Source organism: Pogoniulus pusillus, chromosome 20, assembly GCF_015220805.1.
Source record: "Pogoniulus pusillus isolate bPogPus1 chromosome 20, bPogPus1.pri, whole genome shotgun sequence".
Classification (NCBI taxonomy): domain Eukaryota; kingdom Metazoa; phylum Chordata; class Aves; order Piciformes; family Lybiidae; genus Pogoniulus; species Pogoniulus pusillus.
Window position 1 is genome coordinate 18,770,131 of NC_087283.1, and position 19,795 is coordinate 18,789,925.

The 19,795-nt window shown below is 41.1% G+C and overlaps 1 protein-coding gene across 2 annotated transcripts in view; it reads right to left on the reverse strand.

Annotated features, from left to right (window-relative positions):
* Positions 1–7,542: 7,542 nt before the first annotated feature.
* The window catches only part of SLC12A4 (solute carrier family 12 member 4), a 47,936-nt gene continuing 35,683 nt past the window's right edge, over positions 7,543–19,795 (reverse strand). For both annotated transcript variants that reach the window (XM_064160409.1, XM_064160410.1), the window contains exons 13-24: positions 19,289–19,407; positions 18,735–18,833; positions 18,290–18,409; positions 17,483–17,587; positions 16,302–16,470; positions 15,029–15,224; positions 14,163–14,332; positions 13,858–13,989; positions 13,652–13,759; positions 12,503–12,687; positions 9,828–9,961; positions 7,543–8,707 (exon numbers count right to left, since the gene is read on the reverse strand). In XM_064160409.1, coding sequence (XP_064016479.1) covers positions 8,616–8,707; positions 9,828–9,961; positions 12,503–12,687; positions 13,652–13,759; positions 13,858–13,989; positions 14,163–14,332; positions 15,029–15,224; positions 16,302–16,470; positions 17,483–17,587; positions 18,290–18,409; positions 18,735–18,833; positions 19,289–19,407 — 1,629 coding nt within the window. In that variant the 3' untranslated portion in view covers positions 7,543–8,615. The remainder of the gene's footprint in view (positions 8,708–9,827; positions 9,962–12,502; positions 12,688–13,651; positions 13,760–13,857; positions 13,990–14,162; positions 14,333–15,028; positions 15,225–16,301; positions 16,471–17,482; positions 17,588–18,289; positions 18,410–18,734; positions 18,834–19,288; positions 19,408–19,795) is intronic.

Below are 19,795 nucleotides of genomic sequence, written 5' to 3' on the forward strand. Positions count from 1 at the left end.
CATGCAATGCTTGTACTAACAGTGGCCCCTACATCATCTGTGTGGGAGTCAGAGACTGTTTTTGTCAAGAACAGAGATGAAAAAGCTCAACTTCTCCCCTGAGGATGTACAAGGTCCATCAGGCAACAATGAAGATGAGTTTTATTTCACATTCCTTATATGGCAAGACAGACATTTAACCCAGAATATTTGAACTATCCTTTTGGGAGGAATGGTTATTTGAGCACAGGACGATCTGCTGACTGAAACAGAAGGTGGATTTTTGTATTGCTACTGTCTGTCTTTCAGCAGTGAAACAAGCAGTATGAGGGACCATGCCTTTGTGCCAGTAAATAAGGTTTCCAAATGTAATTCTGATGAGGAAGAGAGTTCAACAAAGGAAGATCTCTATCCTTTTCCTCTGGTACCTGGATGATGTTAAGATTTTGGGTTTTTGGGTTGGGTTTTTTTTTGTTTGTAACTTATGGTAAGAATAACCTGTGGAGATCTTCTCAGCGTCCAAAATTTTCACCCAAATTCCATTTTAATTCAGTAACTCAGACTCACAGTATTGCATTTGGAGCAATTTCTGATTTAAACTGAACATCAAGTGTTCATTTTAAACTCTAAAGTTTAATTGAAATATTGGCCCAGACTAGCAGGATGACATCTTCAGTCTTGTTTCCTGAGGAGCTCAATGACTTCTCTGAGCATCACTACCTCCAAGAAATATACAGATGTCACAGGCTAGGCATCTTAATGGAGCAGGCTGGGAATCTCTTTATGAGTGTTTGACATAAGTTTCCTTGATGATGCCAATATACAAAATTATATGGACATGTGAGGTTGAAGCATGTCCAAGTCTTCAGTTACAAAGGAAGGGTCAATTTCTTAGCCAAATGTGGTATCTGTGAGATACACCTTAAAGCAAAATAAATGTCTGCATGGAGACACTAAACTGAGACACTACGGGTAGGCTTTTTCCTTTAAACCTGTTATCTGTAGGACTATTGACTTTCTAAGTTGCCTTCTCTGCTTCTTAGAAAATATGCCACTGCATGCCCATTTTAAAGATGTTATTGAGTTTCCTAAAAATACTGAGAGGCAAGTTGTAGTACCCAGGATTTGATTAGGGGCATATGGTTAGAAATGAGATTCTAATTAGATTTTGATCCTTAAGCCTGATGTGAGAAGGGTCAGTCTCCTAATTGTGTTAGACTTTGAAGAGATTACAGGAGTGACTTTTTCCTCATTACAGACTCTTCACTAAGAGCTGCCTCTCTTTAACTAGATTGTGACACTAAATGTAGCCTGATAAACGTTGGCACAATGCTGTGTTGGCTATGAAATCACACAGGCAAATATATTCATTTGGTAATCCCATAGCACTGAATTGCAGTATGAAAAAAGACACCCCACACATACTCCTGTTAAACTCTTGGCAGAATCACAGATGTCCAAGTAAAAAAGCACTGTGAGTTCTAACAGAATTTGTCTTTGCAGACTTCAGTGACAGAGGTGAACTAACACAGAGAGAAGACTACCTCAAACTTCCATCTCCCAGTAAATTTTCTCTGGCTTGCCCCATTTTTGTTGTAATTTCGTGCAAATAAGGGGTTCAGGAAAATAAACACTACTGTGGTATTAGAGGAAAGCTAAAGACAAGGGGAAAATGTGGGGAAGCAAATCTGTCACCTTAAAAGGCATGTGGTCTAAAACTTAGGACCTGGCATTCTCATCTGACATACCTCCAACTCCTCTCCAACAAGTCTTTACAGCCATGAGACTGTGACTAACTCTGACAGAGTTTTCAACAGCACTAGAATAATGCACATTATTTATGTACATTAAAAACTGGCATGCTTTAGAACAGAGGCTGTACTTTGAATTAACCTCCCTGATTTTGCATGTAACTTTACATCCTCAGGGGTCAAGAAGCCTTCAGAGGGAAAGCTCCCTAACTGTCACAGAAATCACCTGCTTTCTCCAAAACCACCATTCTGGGCTGCCATTGTGCCTGGGGTACAGTCTGTACAGGAACCCAGAAGAAATTCTGTGCATGAGACAGCAGAAATGCCAACATCAGAACTGGATTTAAGCCATGTCAGGATGTAGCCATACTGACTTGCAGGACAATGTTTTGTACTCTCAGTACGCGTTCTGAAGTTGTCTGGAGTGTTTTCACAGATGCTGAGGTAAAACACTGCTTTGTTTACCCAATGATATGAATTTTATACCAGTTTCCATTAATTACTAACATAACAGCTGGCAGAAAAATAGATGAAGGGGGTGTTCTGTCAGCAAACACAAGGAGTAAATCATGCCTGTTTAAAGGATTTGTTTTTAAAATCTGAGGAAAAACTAAATAATAAAAATAGAAACCATACACCACTCTGGGAACAAAATTACTAAGCTTTGCTCACAGCAGACTCCTACCCAGCTTTACCTTTGGTGGGTGAAAAACATGGTACGCAAATTACACTGAATCCACCTAAGAGATACCCAAGTTCCTTTGCTTTTTGTTTCCACTGTGTTCACTTATCTAACTGACCTGGTTGACCACTTCAGTAAACTATTCTGAAATGAGAAATATCTTCATAAATGCAAGCAGGTAATTGAAAATGGTAATGAATGAAGCCTAAACAAACACACTTTTATGGAAATCAGAGCTTAGGCCACTCTGACAAGACAAGAGTTGTGCTAAAGTCCCTAAACAATAAACAGGCTCATGCCTCACTCCTACCACAGCCAGCCTCTGAGGAAGCTCAGTGTACTTGGCCTTGAAAGAGAAAAGAGCAATGAGTTACACTGTGGGAACAGCTTGTATGGATTCTGGTGAGGGACATGAAAGGAGCCAATACATTCAGTCCTGATTACAGCCATCTCGTTTTAATAGAGACTATTTACATATTCCATTTAGATCTTTAATGTCTCTGTGGTGAATTTATTTATTTCCTAAGCCTCAGCAATTTATTCCTTACTAACTGGTTGGGATTTTTTTAAAATCTAATAGATAGCAACTACAGGTATTTTAGCATAAGTGTACATTTAAAAGCTGAAAGTAATGGTTACGCTTAGGAAATTGTTTCAGGTATGTAACAAGAAAACCCCATGTATTTGGCTATATAAAATGGGCAAGTCTGGTTAAGTTCTACATGCACATAACCTGCTACATCATTACCTCTATTAAGTCCTGAAATTAGAATTTATGCTTCTCAATTTTAAGATATAGTTCTTATTATCCTTACTGTGCCTTGCTGATTGAGAGCAGGCCTTCTGCAGAAGCAGAAACTGCCTGACATTTGAAAGACCCAACCATTAGCTGCACAGATAATCATTTCATAAGCTTCTTGACTGTCAGTTCTTTCTGTTTCTGTAAACTATTTTTATCATTCACATGCTTTTCTAGCTGCTGGTTTTGCCTCTTGTTGATGCACAATGCAAAGGACTAAGTTGTCAGAGAGGGACCACACATCATCTTTAACATATACAGACGATGCACAATTACTCAGTGTGCTAAGTCAGTCTGCAGAACGGATGCAGACACTCTTGTATGGTCATATGGCAGACAGAATTTGTTGAGGGGTTCATCTCAGCTCCTGTGTTTCACTTACCCTGATCTCCTGCAGAAGTGCCACGGACAGACCAGCCCAACTCACAGAAGCATTAAGCTGGTGTTTCTCTTGAACCCTCCCACTAAATGTGTCACATTCCCTACACATTGCTGTCTAAACTTCTATACATTACTGTCTTTGCACCTTGAAGGCTGTCTTCAGTCTGGGGTTGTATGGACAACATTGTGTCCTTCTGAGAAGTGATACTTTTATTGGCAAGAGAAGAAGCTATCTCAACAAGACATCTCCTAGCTTGGAGCTAACAGGCAAAATATATAGTGAATTGTCTACTTTGGTTCATCTTAGAAGACATTATTTCACAAGGACTGGCTTTGCCAGACATTTAAATTATCTCACATCCAATACTACAGTTTGGCTAGGCATAATTTGTAACTGCTGCCATAGTCCAAATCCCACTGTTTGTGCCAGCACAAAATGGGCAGAGATAGAAGACACAAGGTGCAGCAGAAGAGAGCAGGCAGAACTGCCTCCAGAAGCAAGCTATGGCAAATCAAAACTTTTCATGAAATTCCCCAAATTTGAGTCCAGAGCAATGCTGAACAATAACTAAATGCTCATATGCATATCTGAGAGCAGAAAACAGGCATCTTCTGGGCTGGGTTAAAGGAAACATACAAAATAATATCCAAGCATTGGATATTTGTGTATCAAAATGGTAGCTCGCTGCTTTCATCTCCCTGTTGAAGCTGACTCAGAATATCCTGTCATAGACCCTGACTGCCTGCACCTAGAAGATTTAACACCCCAGCTGGTATCTTCCTCCTCTAGCAACTCTGTAAAAACACTTTCTTTGCTGAGATAAAACATTTTAAATTTTGCTTACTTGATAAAGGATAAGATGCATACAGCACAGTCCCATTTTCTCCCTCTATTCTTTTAATGCCATAGAAACACTGGCCTGCTTGCAGAACATCAACCTTTAAAAGGTTGAGACCTCTGCCCGAGTTCTCTGATTTTGTTATTAGCCCACAACAATGCCAGCTTTACGGGCCATCAACATCTCCTGTGCCATTTCTGTGTCAGTAGTGACACCTAATGATTGATACTGCAAGGGAACAGCATAACTCATTGCAAGCCGATCAGCCTCAGACCTCATGGTGTCAAGTATTGACAGCTATCTCGGGAAACCCATGAAATCATGGAAGGCCTCTTTCACTTCACTCCTTGTGCAGAGATAAACTAGGGACACCTCCCATTGCAACTCAACACTAGCCAGGTACCCCTTTACTGTTGAAATTGGCACGTTCCCTCAGTCTTCACCCATTTCTCAGCTCAGATTTAGCCCTTCACACATACGAAGTGCACTGACTGTCTAGCACCTCCTGAAGCACTAGGACAGACTTGCCTAAGGAGCTGACAGAGGACATGAACATCAGGCCTGCCAGAAGCAAGCAGCATTTGCCCAGCTGGCAGGCACCTCCCACAGCTAGAAGAGATGTGCCCTTATGACACTCTTCCCAGCAGCAAGAGGCCTGCCTGCATTCCTTTAAGAGCAAAGAGAACTCTGGACAGAAGTCACCAACCACAGACTCCAGTTAGTCAACTGTCCACTGGCGAGACACATTCTGTTTAAGAGATGCCTGACCTTGGAGCTGAGGGACTCCGATGGCAAATTTTCTTCAAAACTCCTTCATCTGCTAAACTGCAGTGTAGTTCTGACTGCTGCTGTGCAGATCCAGAGTGATGGCATACCTCTCTTCCTAGGGAAAAGCAGCACTTTGTAGTGGCAGCATCTGCCTACAGACCTGGGCTCAAATACTCCAGCAGAGAATGGGAACCTTTGACCCGCAGCACAGAGCACAAGGTGTTTTTTCCTTTCCTCAGGGAACAACTACAGAAGCAAACACTTTTGTGGATGATGCAGCTGAGAAAACAAGAAATGGGGACGGGGGATGAGGAGGTATTGTTTAAACTAACTTTTAAAAAAATCTATCCCATTTCGTCTCCTATCAATGCACCCTAGAATTCAGAGAAAAACTGTTTAGATGAACAGCATCAGAAGCTACCACTCGACGTCGATTTTCCAAGCACCTGGACATCTGCAGTGGCACGGAACATCTGCAGGGCTGGGAACCATCAAAGGAGGCATCCCGGCGCCCTCTGGTGGGCGTCGGCGGTAAGGCAATGCCGTGGAGCGACACAAAGCTGAACAGCTTTTTGAGTGCATGCTTCTTGGTTTGCGAGTTTTCTGGAGCTGAAAGACAAAGCAGTGACATTTTCGCACTATCGCAGGATTAGGTTTTGGTTTTGTTGTTTTTTTATTTCACTACTGTATGCTTTTTTAAAACAATTCACTAAGTTAAGGCTTTAAGTACAATTCTCCATAGCCATATACAAAGAGCTTAAATCAACTAACTTTGCCAAGTTGTATTTTAGTTGAGATGTTCTCGCCTCCTTAACTAAAAAAAACACTTCAGCATAGGGATGGGAATGGAATATAACCATCTGGTCGCCCTCAGAGAAGCTGACTCAACCAGATTATCTTTATAATTGATGTTTTTCTTACACAACTTTTTCCATGCTACTTTCCAGTTATCACTGTCCCATACCCTCAGACTCTGCCTTTAGGCATAAGCTAGGGTTCACAGGAACTTTCTTGGGACCTTCTATACATAAAGAGGTCTTACACGGAGCCCATTAAATCCTTAGGGTCCACACAGTGCTGAAGTTGGGTTTGTGTTAATCCACACTGCACAGAATCACCTCTGAAGGCCTCATCTAACGTATCTGTGATGATACTCACTCAGGCAGCTTGATGTTAGAGTCAAGCCACAAAGCAGTTCCTTGGGTCAGGTAATACACGACACTGAAATCCTTTGAGAGGTGGTGTTACATCAACCAACTGCATAAAATCTCATAAAGAGTAAGTGCATCTGTTTCTCAGCAGGTCTTCATTAGACGTTTACATTGGGTAAAAGAAAGTTATTACGTCAGACCTACTAAGGTCAGAGGAATAAAAATATTGTCAGTAACTTTATGACTCTTACAGGTGTTAGCTGTCATGATTGCTCTACCCATGCATACTATTAAGTCTTCTGAAGATGTAAAAACAATCCCCCTATAAACAGTATATTATTTAGAAATAAGCAAGATTTATTCTTCACACTGGTTTTAACGCATGCATGAAATGAATTTTGGCTTTCGAAAAAAACAGAAAAGGTCAAACTGCAGACTTGCTAAAAACACAAAAACAAATAAACAATACCCAGTGGAGAGCATGCTAAAGTTGTTTTCTGGTGGCTGATCTTGCACACACCAACACCATCCTGCTCCCATCAGGTAGGTTCCATTTTGCAGGAGAACAAACTTAGCCTCTTATTATAGAAATCTCATAAAAAGTATTTTTAAATTACATTATCCAGGATGAAAGCCTGAACAGTTTCTCATATTTCTGTCTCTCAGACAAATAGGCCATGCTGTTAGCAGTGAAACAACCAGAAGTACTGACACAAGGGGATTGCCACAACCACTATACCAACTCCAAGAGCATGAGTCAGAAATGTGTCCATCTCTACCTTTCTTCCCATACTACATATGCACCCCACAGAGGTGAGCTCCCTCATACACAAGTCCCTCATACAGGATTAGTGCTCTCCCAGACAGCTGGAAATCTGAAGGAAGTGCCAGCCTGAGGCCACCAGCCTTTGTGTTCCATTGTCTACAGGTGTGAAGTTCCACCTGGCTAATACATATGTTAGGAACTTTAGAGCCAGGAGCCTTTAGTCACTGTAGCATACTTCCAGGCTGCTCAAAGGCTGAGCTGACACCTCCACCATGCAGTACATGTGCCATTTGAGTGAATACCAATACAAGCCCACCACCCTCCCCTCACACACTGGCACAGATACACTGTGGTCAGCTCACAGCAGGGAAGTGCAGATGGTGCTTCCCTACATGCTGCACCACAGGGGACAGAGCAGAGAACAGGTTCAAAGTGTATGCAACATTTTATTGAAAAAATACGAATGTTCTGTACATAAAGTACAACTTAACGGGCTTGATAAACTCTCTAGAGACTTAATTGGTTAATATGGGTCTTCTTTTCTTCTTTTTTCCTCTAAGGGCATAAAGCATACAAAGAAGCAGCAGGTCCCCTGTACTTGTGCAAGTGCAATCCCATCGCTGTATGCACAGCATAGCTCCTGGCTCTACAGACAGGACTCCAACATGCTCAAAGTACTTTGATGGATGGTCTGCAAGAGATTTAAAGCATGGAAGAACTGCACAGGACCAGTCCTTTGATCCACTAATGACTCCAAATTCATGGTGAGATCTCTTACCCTCAACAGTCTGCATCTGCATTATCAAATAATTCTGACAAATAAATACAAAAATAAATAGGGGTCTGGCCTCACGGAACCTCAAGTCTCAGAAGCAACACAGTTTGTAGCAAGCTACATACATAATTTCAGCTATATCAACATAATTTATTTAAATCTCTATCAATAAATGTATTAAAAGTATAAATTTTTACCCAATACTGAGAGTTTAGTTCTGGAAATAAACCCAGAAAAACAAAGCTTTTCCAGTCCTCTTACAATTTAGTGTGCTCTTAGAAAATGCTTTTTAGCTGAACTTCAGCAGAAACTAGCTGCTATATAAGGTAATTCTAACCCCCAAACCTAATATAAAAAGCTTTTAAAATCTTTTTACAGTAACTGGCTTTCATGTCCTAACTTTACATACAGTTACTAAAAATACTGCACATAGCAGTGCTGGCTAAAAAGAGGTTTAGTGTTAAACTACATGCACTAAGGCTGGAGTACCGAAGCAGAAACTGAGTCACGTGGCAGCTTTGCAATTGAACAAATGTTGCTAATTGGTGGTGTAACACTACTGCAATCCCAAATGATATGTGTGTTGCAAATGGAAAGACAATGGATAGGACTGGATGAGGAGAAAGTTAGGCAAAAAAACATTTTTTTCTTCTCCATTTACAACTGGAATGTCTGTGATCACCAAGAAGGTAAATGTAGACCAGCATTAGAAGCTCGTACTAAATCAGGAGTAAATTGTGATGACTTCTCGGCCGCCACCTCTAACAAGTAATACTCTCTCCAGACCCTCTGTCAAGACTTCAAGAAACTCCATGTCTGTTTCAGTTAAGTCAAGGACAATAGAAACATCAAAACCAAAGTGCATAGTGATTAGCCTCTGGATTAGGTTTACGTGGCAAGGTTTTGGTAGCAGAAAGGCTGCAGGGGGAGATGCTCTGTGAGACAAGACTAGGGGATGCCCTCACATAGGAGAGAGCAAGTTTAAGCCACCTCCAAACCAAACCTGCCACCACTCAAAGCTGAGTGGCACCAGGTTGCACAGCCGCAGTCCCTCCCGGCTGCTTTCCATGAATGTGGAGTGGTTGTCAGTGAGGGTGGCTCAGCCTCTCCAGGGAACAGTGGAGGAATAAGCATCTTCACCTACAAACCTCAAGTTTAAGATATCTCCTGAGCTGTGGATGAAAGCCCCTTACACTAAGAGGAGTGTTTATCCCGTTTTGCACTAGCACACTCCTGTGAAGCAGACACTACCATTACTATTATCTACACTTGGGAGAAAACAATCTGGTCTGTGATTTGTGACTTCTGATCTATTTTGGCACAGGCTACTGAAAGGCTTGCTAAATTAATGGCACAAACTGAGGTCGAAGAGCAGCTGTGGGCAGAGAACTGCTGCACCAACATGCTCACCAGATGGTAACACATAGCTCTGACCTTGCTTAGGGGCATAGTGCAAGCATCCCTCTAAGTGCCTAAATAGTGTGGTTTGAATGTCAGTGTTAGCAAAGCATTGCAATGGGAGCTAAGCTCCCAGATCATGATGTCTAGGACTAGGAGCTGTATCTGAATTACCTCCACTCCTTCAGGACTTCCTGTCCACTCCAGTACAGACAGAGTGCTGGCTGCTGTGAATGCCACTCTAAGCAGCTGCTACATCCACTCCTGAGAATTTAAAGTAAATAAATGTAATTAACAAGTTAATAAAATCAAGTACAAATTTAGACAAGAGTGAATTCAAACCTATAAGACTCCCAGAGTAACCAGTGGCAAGTTTTGCTTTATGCAATTGCTACACAAGAGCCACCATTCTGAACCCTCCACTCAGTGGACAACTTGTCACTTACTACAGCTTGACGGTGATTGTGGCACAGTAACTTCAAGAGCACAGACTAAAGAAAGATCTTCTCTGTAGACCAGGCCTTGCCTGAAAGGATACAGTTTTCATCACCATCAGTATTCTTTGGAGGACCAGGCATATTGAGGAGAACAAGTCTGGCATCATGGGATCTATTTACAATAACTTCATTTAGCTTCACTGCTGTGTGCATTCTTCGGACATTAGACTGGTTCCTGCAAAAGAAGCACATTTAGACTTACTGTTAGAAACATGCCTCTGAAAACTCAGTTACCAAAAAGGCCTTTAGAAGCACACCTTAAATCTCCTGAATACCTTGTTAAATGTCAACATAACACAACAGTACATTTATTCCAAACTTCATGATAAACACACAGAAGAGACTTCAGAGTTGTTCAGGTAATGCTAGTCCATTGGTTAGATTCCCTGAAGTCCAGCCTTCACTTTGTGAAGTTACATTGCTCTCCAGGAAGCATGTTTTATAAAGATTATTTAGTCTGTCTTACATAAGAAGTTAAAATGCAATTGCACAGGGGGACATATTCTTGGACTGTAGACAGCTGTGACTGCAGAGCCTTCCCTTCAGGCAGCCTGCTCTGGATCTCCTCACTCTCGGAATCCTGGAAAACTCCTTTACAGAGACCCATTAGAACCAAGCAGGGGACTGGCACTGCTGCACTCAGTCCACACTTCCCCTGAGTACACTCATCTTCGTCTTGAACAGCAGCTGACCTCTCCAGAGAAAACCTGGGTCCCTTATGGGGCTTTCTGCAGAGATACAACAAGAACTTCAGCCTTCCCTTCAGCTGGACACCAACTGACCTCTCTCTCTGGCTATTTAAAAGAAAATACTTATGACCTAAGTGTCTTTAACATCTAAATCATAATTTGAGTAACCAGTTGGTTCAAAAGTTCTGGAAGAGAAGGGAATAGACACAGCATGATCTCCTAAGCCTCTGCTCCTGAAGAATCCAGGCTAAGAGAGGTAACAAAATGAATTATTCAAAATATATTACTGCAAATTAATACAACTTCATGCAGAAACAGAAGTGGAAATTATCCTTCAGGGATTTTCAGCCGGAGAACGTTTCCTTCAGTCAGGAAATCAACTATTATTTTGGTAACATAAAAGCAAAACCAACACAGATATAGACTTATCAAAGGGAGAATGTATTTGCAGCTTTGAGGATTTCCCACTTGTTGCTTTTTCTTCTTCATTTTAATATATCAAAACTAAGCATTAGTAAAAAGAAACCAATATGAATCCATAGTTAGTTCAGCTTTACACATTACAAGTGATAAAGTCTTCAGCAACCCTGCTGCTCTTTATGAAGAAATATTTTATACAGTTAGAAAACAGAAGATCTAAAAGTAAAAGGGATATTTATGACACTAACAGCGTAATTCACCCCCTGTGAATTTCCTCACTGTTACGTCATGTTCTTATTTAACTCAGAGCAAGGACATACTCTCTGTCTTCACCACGTCAGCTTCAGAAAGTCAGGGACAACACTGAGACCAGATTGTGTTTACAGGAAGTGAAGAAAAAACCACCACTAGAAGCTACACTATTATTAACTACTTCTAGTTTTCAGAAAGAAATTGGAAACTACAGGTTTGGTATTCTCTGAAGTGACTTTTAAGATTGACATCTCCTTGGTGACTTGAAGGTGTAGGCTCTTAAAAAGGGTTTGTTTAGCACCCAGAGATGTCCAGAAATAACATCACAGTAATGCTGTGGAATGAGAGCTTCTCTAAATGCATGTCACACGCTGCCTAAGAAAATAGGTTTGGACCTGTAATTGTTTTCTATCCTGACTTTGTTCTTGACAGGACAACTCCTGTAGTTTGTTATCCACTACTTATAATGACACTTAGCTTAAGTGGCTAATCCTGCTCACTTGAAGAACACTGCTAAGACTGCTCAACTTAATTACATATAGTTTCCTGCTTCTTGTTGAGAAAATGAAGTCTTCCATCTTAATGTACTTCTAAGTTAAATAACAACTTACAAGTTTTCCCACTCTCTGAAAGCATGGAAGAGGAAAAAGTACAGGTAGTTAACACCAAATTCAGCAGAATTTCTGTAGTATGGTTCAGCCTAAGCAGGACCTGAATTCTCACCTGTTTATTAAGAAGAAAAACCTGAAACTTCACCAAGTATGTAAGCCCTGAGTGAGTGAACTCTTGGTGTAAGATGTGGTATACCAAAGGGGTTAGAGATATGTACATTTTTCTAGAAAGGCAAGGGAGAGCTTCACTGCCAACTGCTAAAGGGGGACACATGGCAACACTAATGGCCGTCGTTACACATCAGTGCTCCTGCAACAGCACATCTGTCCTGGAGGATTTTACCACACATACCCTCTGTCCATAGCCACTCATTACCACCTCCACAGCCTCTTCCTTGCTGTGTTAAACATCAGCACTGCACCTCAGACAGTTCAATTAGTCTTTTTTCCAGTTCTGATTAGATCAATGGAATTGTGAGCCTGGGTTTTCATTATGTCTTTTGCTGAGATGCTTGGAAGATGGCAGGGAAGTTACAAGAGGATTTAATAGCTCCAATTTAGAATTTGACTATACCAAGTAAAGTACTGAGGGCTGTGCCACAACTGGTTAGAGAACTCTCAGGAGGCTAACTGCTGACTTCTCAGCACTCAGGTCTCAATGAAAAAAGGATGAGGAGAGAGAAGAAAAGCACAGCACATCTAGAGTTTGTGGAGGTGCAAGCTGTTGACTTAGACAAGACTCACGGCTTAATGGTGATGAGATCTCTAAAGCTTCCCACAGCACTGCCCCGGTTCCGCTTCTCAGCATCACATTTCTCTTTTGTCCAGGTCATCTGGATGTTCTCAGGAACTGAGTCCCCTTCATCTTCTTCATCTGAGTAGAGGCTCTCCAGACGTGCAATTGAATGTCTGTCCTTTACCAGCTGAGCCTAAACATGAACAACAAGCAAACTCAAGAGACTTGATTTTGCATTCTCAGGTTCTGTTTAAGCAATGAAAGTCTTTTTGTTCCATTTTATCCTCTGTTCCGTAGTCAGTTCAGCTTTTTGGGTAGATGTGATGCCAGGCATCCAACACAGCCAATAATTTTACATACTGAATTGACTTCAGACAGCTCTGATGGGTGTAAGCCATGCACAATTTGGCCTAATAGAGGCCTGTATCTACACAAGATGAAAAAGACAGTCTAGCAGAGATCATGAGGGGCCAGAGGGGCTGTGGAACCATCATCCCCTGCAGGTGTTTAAAAAAAAAAAACCTGTAGACATGACACCTGAGGACATGGTTTAATGGCCATAGTGGACATAGTTTAACGGTCATAGTGGTGCTGGGTTGACAGCTGGACTTGATGATTTTAGAAGTCTTTTCCAACAATTTTATGATTCTATGACATGGTCTGAAATAATGGACAGGTCTGACTCAAAACTGACATAAAAATGTTAGACAAATGCAGACAAATTGAAGTGCCTGCACCTTTCACAGCTACATATCCTAACAGACCAAAATGGTATTAAATCTTTAGTAGGAAAACAAGATATCAACTGAGACAAACCCTGGGCATCACAAAAAAAAGGCAGGGCAGGACTGGGACTTACATCTTCAAGTTTCTGAGCATCATTTACATGGAAAAGGGAAACAATTAATTTCTACTGCATAAATACTGCCATTATTTTCCCCCAAAACTAGTAATTTCTAGCGTGACTTCGCAGGTACAGCCAGGCTATTGAATGACTACAGACAATTCTAGGAAACAAAGCTACACTAAAAGTACTTTCTTACACCTTTGGAATACAGGAGTTATATTTTAAGGAGCAGCTATAGAAAACACTGCTAGGAAGGCACTTTGTGCCATCCACCTCAGCAGCTCATAGCAATCAACCACAAATGACATACCTCCCTTTCCCTTTCTGTTTTTGTCAGCCTCATTTGTCTCAGCATCTGAGATCTCTGCTCCATCATAAGAGTTCTCTCATAAGTATATGCTGAAATATCACTGTTGTGCTGTAGAAATAAGAGAAAAAAACATTGTGCTTGTAATAAGGTCACAACCAAATAGCACCAATTGCATCATGAAGTGAAAATTTGCTCAAATCCCTTACCATTTCTACCACTTCTACCTCTGCCTCTATTCGGAGTTGATAGAGGAAAGTAGCCAAGTCCTTCTTCATCTGAATGCTGTTATCATCCATCTGAGCTACAGTAAAAATCCTCATTTTGCATTTTCTCCAAACCTGGCAAGGGAACAAGCTCTCAATGTTTGAAACCAGTAACATTTTGCTGTACAAAACAGAAACCGCTCAATATATCCACTCTTGTTCATCAGCTCTACTATTGCACTCTGTTTCTTTATACTAATGCACACAGATGTAGTTGGGTGACAGACATTCTTTGGCTAGCTCCTTACTTTGTGCTGTTTGAGAAGAAAAGGAAGCAACATCAACATGCCTCCATCATGCACAATCCACCAGACGTCAATGTTGCCTTCATTGTAACGCTCGTGGTTGCTGGGGTAGAAAGACACATTCTTGGGAACCAGCAGAGCCAGATGAGCTGCAGTTGTGCAGCGAACAGTACCTGCCAAAATGGGGAAGAACAAACAGTCACTTCCAGTTCTGCAACAGTAAGCTATGGTTTAGAACAGCAACAAAACTTACTCAGAGAAAATGTCAGCAAATCACAAAAGTCATTGTTCGCATTAAGAGAAGTGCATACAGCAAAGCTTGGATAGACAGGTTGGAATAAAGCAGAATTAGAGAACAAAAGCCCTGTTTCAAATAAAAGCAGCAATCTTCAAAGCTAAGGATGAGGAGAAAGCATCTGCTGTGTCCTAATTTGACAGAGTTGAGCAATTGGACCACAGGGAAAAGCCAGGGACATATGCAAGAAGAGCATTAGTCCCAGTAGTGAAAAGGGACGGATAGGTTAGGACCTGTGAAGACAGACATTATCTAGGAAGTCATTTATACTTTGCCATAAAAACAATCTCTCTCAAGTCTGTAATTCCATAAGCATTCATTAGACAGATGCATTTTAGCTGCTAGATTAATCTTTGAAGAGCTTTCATAGGTCTTCTACTTAAAAAACCTGGTATTCCAAACTGCAGTATTTCCTTAATAGCAGTGTTGAGGAAAAGCACCTACTTCACAATTAACTCTAGACAGAACTGACTTAAAACCCAAACCAATTTCACAAGGATTCTGTTAGGATCCCCTGTGTACAATCAGTGTCTCTGTTCACCATGTTTCACCACACAGAACCTTTAAAGCTCACCTATAAAGGTCTTCCATGACCTTGGATCTTCACTTTGTCTCCAGCCATATGGCCATCCCAAAACCACAGTGTTATGTTTCATGCCACCTAGTCCACAGGACTGGATCAAGTGGGCAATTCCTTCTCGAACTTTATTGGCTACAACTACTTGACAAAATCCTTTCACCTTCTCAATGTCCATCATATTCTTAATAGTCTGCAAGACAGACAAGGGGAAACCTCACAACCAAAAGGGACTCTTAAGTGTTTCTCCATCATGTGACTGAAGTGCACAGTCCTGGTTCACATGCCCACAGGTAAAACACATTTCAAAGTTCTGCTTGTCCACTTGCCTCAATACAATAGAAGAGAAAATGCCCTCTGATAATGAACAATAATTGTTTAAAACACATATAACTCCCTCTCAAACATAATTATTCCAAACAGATTACAGTTTTCTGCTTTGTGTTATCATCTGTTATACGCAGCAATAATTAGTGTTATCTGTGTTACTATCTAACTCTATTTTCTAACCCTAAAACACCATTTTAAACTCAAGGTCAGATTTCCAGTTTCATATTTCTCTAGAACATGCTGTGGTTTTATATTCAATTTACAAATGTAAGCATTAAACTCCACATACCTGTCAAGAATACCATATCCTTTATTTGTTTAAAAACTAGACAAACTTGTTCAACACACAGATCCATGATTAGTTTCCCCTTTATAATAGCTTTCCTGTACAAAAAGCCTCTAGGGAACAAAGAGTGATGTGCTGGCTGACACTATACAGATATAAACAGAGCTATTATGCCATGTTTACATAGTGAGGAAGATGAAATGATTTATTACTTAATTTTCAGGACCATCCTTCAATGCCTCATGTAATAAATTTATGTCCGCACGGAAGGGGACACAGCACATTGGCTAAGTTTGTGATAAGTGACAGTTCTCAAAACATTTCTTATTACCTTCAGAAAACTCACTAGTTCTCTTTCCTCTGCTAAATCAGCACAGACCAGCTTCCATGGTAGTTATTCCTTATAAATGAGGACAGTTGTATGCAGAAAGGCTGTTTACCCAGGTTTGCAAGCATTGATCTTGTACTCCCAAAGCCATGCCTGGCAGCTGAAACATGTTTGAAGGCTCCTTCCTGAAGAGCTGTAGAACTACCTGGCCAGTCCTGTATTTCAAGGAAGCTTTACTGATAGACTTTTTTCCCATGTAGGATTATGAAACTTCTAAATTACCTTCCCACTCACCCCTTTTCACTTTAGTAATTTAAGACACTGACCTGTTCAGCAGCCTGGGCTTCTCCATAAGTTTCCAAGAAATTCCCCTGGATCACTGATCCTATGATAGTCAAACCTTTGCCAGCTTTCAGCTGGGATGCAAACGTTAACAGTCTGGGGTATTTTACATGCAGATCTTCATCAAGTTTCAAAAGCACCAGCAACTGAGGCCTGGAGAAAATAAAGAGCAAGTATGTGTTCCACTAAGGCTTTAACACAGAATGACAGAATTAACCAGGTTAGAAACAACCTCTAGGATCAAGACCAAATGATCACCTAACCCTTCTAATTAACTAAAGCATGGCACTAAGTGCCTCCTCTTCAGCAGCTCCAGTGACGGTGACTCCACCACCTCCCTAGGCAGCCCATTCCAATGCCAATCACTCTTTCCATGGAGAACTTCTTCCTAATGTCCAGCCTAAACCTGCCCTGGCACAGTTTGAGACTCTGTCCTCTTGTTCTGTCACTGGGTGTCTGGGAGAAGAGACCACGCCCTGCTTGGCTAAAGCCTCCTTTCAGATAGTTGTAGAGGGCAATAAGGTCTCCCCTGAGCTTCCTCTTCTCCAGGCTGAACAACTCCACCTCCCTTAGCCACTCCTCATAAGGCTTGTGCTCCAGCCTCCTCATCAGCCTTGTTGCCCTTCTCCAGACATGTTCAAGCATTTCAACATCTTTCTTAAATTGAGGGGACCAGAACTGATGCAAGACTCAAGGTCTGATCTCACCAGTGCTGAGTAGAGGGGCAGAATGACTTCCCTGGTCCTGATATGGGCCAGGATGCCATTGGCCCTCTTGGCCACCTGGGCACACTGCTGGATCATGTTCATTCAGCTGTCGACCAGCACCCCCAGATCCATCTCTGCCTGGCTGCTCTCCAGCCACTCTGTCCCCAGCCTGTAGCACTGCATGGGGTTGCTGTAGCCAAACAAAAACACTGCTGGATATCTGCCTCTCTCCTCAGTTCAGTTGTGCTTGATTCTGACCTCTGGAACAGCAGATGTTTTTCTGCATCTAATTAGTATTTTATTTCTCTTGATATAAAACAGATTTGAACGACTGAGAGAATTCTGATGCATTATTTTGTCTACTCTTAAATACAGCACCTTGCCTGGAGTCTAGTTTACTTCCTTAAGTGTCAATGGATAATTATGACAGTGCATTTTCTTAAGTCTACAATGAGTACCTCCAGTTCTTTGTGTGTGGTGGGCCCTCCTCCAGCCTAAGTAAGGCGTATCTTGCTGCACTGAGCGAAAGGCCTCGGATACCATCACCCCATTCCTTCTCTGCGCTGTGGAGAACACACACTTTAGCTTGCATGAGCATTTCATTGCACACCTACAGTCATGCTATAAAGAAATCATTACTCTATGACAAGTTTAATAATGTGATTCATAGCATGCCACACATGTATAATGTATCATTGGTACACGTATGTGTGTGATACTTATCATACATCACACGAGGAATGCAAATGTTTCAGTCAAACGTACAGACTACCTCCACCCTGTCTGATTTGCAATCAAGACCCCACTGCAGAGAATGCTTCCCGAGCAGGAAGACACAATAGGCACATGAGTAATTGATTTGTTAAAATTAGGTTACGTAGCCACTCCACAGCCCGACTGCTCTGTCTGATAAGAACAATCTGCCAAGACAGCTTTTCAGGGACTGTTCTAGACAGACAGACCACTCTTTGCACCACATAAAGTGGCTGCCTTCTGGAGTTCTGGGCCTGAATTAATTGTGTGATAGACAAATCCCAAACAGGCTTTCTGCTTCCTGTGACTCAAATTTTACAAAATCAATTTAGATGTTTAACAACAAAGCACTTCAGGGGCTTCTGTTTGGCACTGACAGAGTAAAACAATGAAAAAAAAAATTAATGTGGGAAACACTAAGTCCTAACTCTGGAAAGTTCCTTCTCCTAATGTGAAAGCTAGAAAAAATCAAATATCTCTTTCTTGCCCTTTTCTACCCAGTTAATACTTACCCTTGGTACTCAATGTACTTGTAAATCATGCCTGCAATAAGCATAGCTACCAAAGCATAATACCAAGATGAAATGAACATCAGTGCCAGGCAAATACTCATGCCTAAGAATGAGAGGGCCCTAAAACAAAAAGCAAAGATATTAGTGAGTAGTGGGGTAGAAAAGTTTAAAAATAAGTTGCTTATCCTACTGCTCTTTTTTCATTACATTTTACTTTAACTGCCAGTACACAACAGACAGCTTCCAGCAGAACTCCCCAGTTCCCAATAGCTGTTGCAATGAAACTCTCATGCCATTAAAATACCTGGTTCTGGTCCACTATGAGTATTACATCAAAGTACTGTTGTCTAGAACTGGTATCCAGAGAAATAACATACACTCACAACCCCCAAGGGGAGGCTCCTACCAAACCCCACACTGTAGGTTACAGCTGTCTTCTGCTTACCAGTGATAGTACTTAAATCGGGGCCGCCAGTTCGGAGTTCTAAGAAGTGTCTGTACTGCACATGCTAGATTAACAAATAGGTAACACATCAAGAAAAACCTGCAGAAGCAAAGAAGCAGAAAATCTTTTAGCACACACATTTAGATTCTGGTACACGATTTGAAGTCAAAATACAGCTGCTCTGCCATGTGTTGCTATCCCTCTGTTTTTATTAGCCTGAACTAAGGAGTCAGAACACTTTTTTCACTGGGTAGACTTAGATCTATCCATAACATCAACATGGTCTTCACTCTGTGATGAAAATAACACTTCACAGAAAGTAACAATCCAGCTATACTGTAACAGTATTTAATCATAGAGCAGAAACAGATTTGTCTGCAGAACCTGAAGACATAGACTTCATAGAAACAATAAAAATGGAACTCTGGCTCCAGTGATTTGCCTTACTGGTTTAAGATGCAGTTCTGAAAAGCAATCAAATTAGCAGAACTTCAAAAGAGTATCATTCTTTTTCTTATTTTTCCCCCTTAAATAGTAACTGTCTTATTTCTTACATTGAAAGAATTGGAGCCACCATGTCAAGAGAAGCAATCAGGATTCCCAGTTCAGCAATTAATGCTGTTAATAGAAGAGCCCATGTAGGTTCACCGTTGGCTTTTCCATGACCAAAAATCTGAAGGAAGAGAAACATTAAGCAGATCTTCCAAGGATTTCATATTATAAATGGAAAAATAGGACATTTTTTAAAAAATGTAGTGATTTTCCTATATATTTTTCCCCTTATGGCAAGGAATCAAATTATTCTAATGGCTTTCTCTGCTTCACTTAACTGGATGTTAGACTTCTTCACCAAATTACCATAAATATCTATTCACACTCCTTTAATAATATTCCTAGTTTGCAACAAAAGAAAGCAAAGCATTAAAAAGAATTAATATTGGCCTTCAATACTGGGCAAACAGGCAAACTAGATCTGATTTTCAAGAGCATTAAGGTGAAACAGCTGGTTTGTTACTCAGTACAGAATGCCTCTGAGGGGTGATTTGTTTTGTCTTTAACGT